Source organism: Penaeus monodon, chromosome 24, assembly GCF_015228065.2.
Source record: "Penaeus monodon isolate SGIC_2016 chromosome 24, NSTDA_Pmon_1, whole genome shotgun sequence".
NCBI classification, from domain to species: Eukaryota; Metazoa; Arthropoda; class Malacostraca; order Decapoda; family Penaeidae; genus Penaeus; species Penaeus monodon.
In genome coordinates, this window is record NC_051409.1 from 19,808,613 (window position 1) to 19,811,119 (window position 2,507).

General features: G+C 45.5%; 1 protein-coding gene across 1 annotated transcript in view; it reads left to right on the forward strand.

The window, feature by feature from the left end:
- The window catches only part of LOC119588641 (serine/threonine-protein phosphatase 6 regulatory ankyrin repeat subunit A-like), a gene marked incomplete in the record, with an annotated part of 16,827 nt that extends 14,320 nt beyond the window's left edge, over positions 1-2,507 (forward strand). The window contains 1 exon segment of the mRNA XM_037937277.1: positions 389-2,507. Within this exon segment, the coding sequence (XP_037793205.1) occupies positions 389-752 (364 nt within the window).

The following is a 2,507-nucleotide window of genomic DNA, read 5'->3' on the forward strand; positions in this document are numbered from 1 at the left end:
AACCACAACTGCCTGCTACTGTATAGCATATAGAGGCGGGATGTCAAACTCGAAGCCCTTCGTCTGCCAATTTCCGTTTCAGTTCCCATCCTGAGCGACAATAGACAATAGCTTCATTTTACGCACATGTACTTTAAGTTTATTTTACTGATCAAATTTTAAAGGTTATATGTATATGCATTGGTCATGTATGTTGTATGTTGTACAATTTAATATTAGTTTTTAAACATAGTTTCCCTCTTGATGACCATAATGTCACATGCTGATACTATTTTTTGTTACCCCGAAGGCCATTTTTGACTTTCCCGAGGATCAATTTGGCCTGCGGGCTACGAGGTTAACTCCCTGTTATAAAGAGTCGTGCATTTATTTGGTGTCATCATCGCAGGCTACTGGTCGAGGCGGGAGCGCCCCTGCGAGAGTATGACTGGTTGGCGCCGCCGCACTTGCCGCGCCCTTGGCTGGAGGACGCGGCGATCATGGCCTGGCTACGCAGGGAGAGCAAGACACCGCCCCCGCTGAAGCGCCAGTGCCGCACCGCAATCTACGCCACCCTCAGGGCCATCCACGGCACCGACGTGCGCCCGCTCATCCAGCACATCACCCTCAGTGGCAATGTCCTGCTGCCGATGCTTATGCAGAAGTACATCCTGCTGGAGGGTCCTCTTAGCTGCGCCGCTGCTAACCCGCCCCCACACCTCCACACCAGCCAGCTGGAGGTCGTCCCGGCTCCGGCACCCATACCGCTGTGACACCTGCCTGGGGGCCACTCCTAATGGCTGCCGGGGCTGCCTACGCGGCTGGAATGAGACCTCATCGAGAACCACGAATCGATATGCAAACAACTCTGCACTCAGAACCAACATGCAGTCGCTGCACAAAGTTTGGTCGCAGCAGGAGTATAGTCACTCAGAGCAACGGGTAGCCAGGCGCTTCGTGCGTAGCTTAAGCCCAGCCAAACGATGCAGTCTGAGCAGCAGTAGCCAGCGACAGAGCGGGATGGGTGCCGAAGCTAGTCAGTAGGTGCTGTCTGCAAATGCAAAGGTGCCTCGGCTTTTGTGAAAACAGTGGAAAACCTAGCAGTGTCTGCAAGGGAAAAAAGGAAAAACACCGATGTATTATAAAAGATGTTTTGGCATTATGGGACCCAGTAACACGATTTGGAGTCTTGAGTTACCGCGTGACAAATATGGACACGTCGTCGTGAAGGGCAAGCGGGAAAACCAGTGTTCTGGTGCTTTCCTCTTGTCGGTTTCATGTTCTACCTCTACCAAAGATTAATATTAAGAGAGATTTCTGATGACTGACATCCCTTCAGTGCTATCGAAAGAAGGGAATGTGTCATTTAAATAAATTTTTAAAGGATCAGATGTGCAAACTTTAGCAAGCCAGTCGGCTGTGTGGTTTTCTTTAGAATTTATTACGGGGTTTGAGAGTGAATTTTGCTAAGATAAAATTAGTTTTGGAGTTCACTTTGTATGTGGATGAGTGCCCAGCTAGTCAATACGTAAGGATCTGTGTTCGCCCAGCTAGGGCATATGTACTGGCAGTCTCCTAGAAGCAGTCGAATGTTTTGACTGTTATTTATTTGCTTTCTGTGAGAATGTTATTCCAAAAAACATTTCCATTGTTTCTAGCGAAAAGTGTCAGATCGTCCAAGTTGGATTGGACACAAGTCACGTGTTTGGTTTTGGTTCGTCTTTTAAGTGTCTTGTCCAGTGTGTTTAGATTTAGAGTTTCCAGTGTGATCGCAGATCTCGGCGATTCCAGCGTCCTTCGAGGCCCCGCAGCGAGTCAGTAGGAGAGGCCCTCACAGTATGCCTTTGCCTCTTTTGGATACACCCAGTCATACCTGCTCCCCGGGCCAGTCTCGGATAAGTCTTATAGTTCAACGATCAGTTCTGTTTCTTTCTGCCTGACAAAAGGTCCATTAGTAATCTTTAGTAGTAAATACTCCGAATATAATAGCTTAGCCATCGGATAATGTACAGAATGTTTCCGTTTGCCAATCTTACGTGTTATACAATAGGAAATATCGAGGACAGCCAAAGCGAGAGAGAGAATATTGAAACGGTAAATTTTGTAAATGAAACATTTTAGTGAATGGCGAGAATTCTTATGCAATCTACTAGATAACGCACAATTTTGTAGATGCTGTGAATATGCAAGAGATACTTGTTGTAATTATTAACCTTTCAAAAGCCAAAAATTTGCTTTGGATTTGCAAAAGCTTATAGAAAGAAGCATCGAAATGTAGCGGACCTCAACTAGTACATCTCTATCAATTCAGGAAACAAACCTTTCATAAGCATAAACAATTGAAACAAAACGTCTAACAGCAAAGTTTTGCATGTCTTCACTTTCGGCACATGTTTTGACTTTATACGTTTCTTGCATGACGTTAAAGCACAAAATATATTCTCTTTCACGGCATACGCATATCAAAATAGGCTTCCATAATGTTTTGTAAGGTAATAGCCATATGTGCTCAAGCTATGCAGTGACGG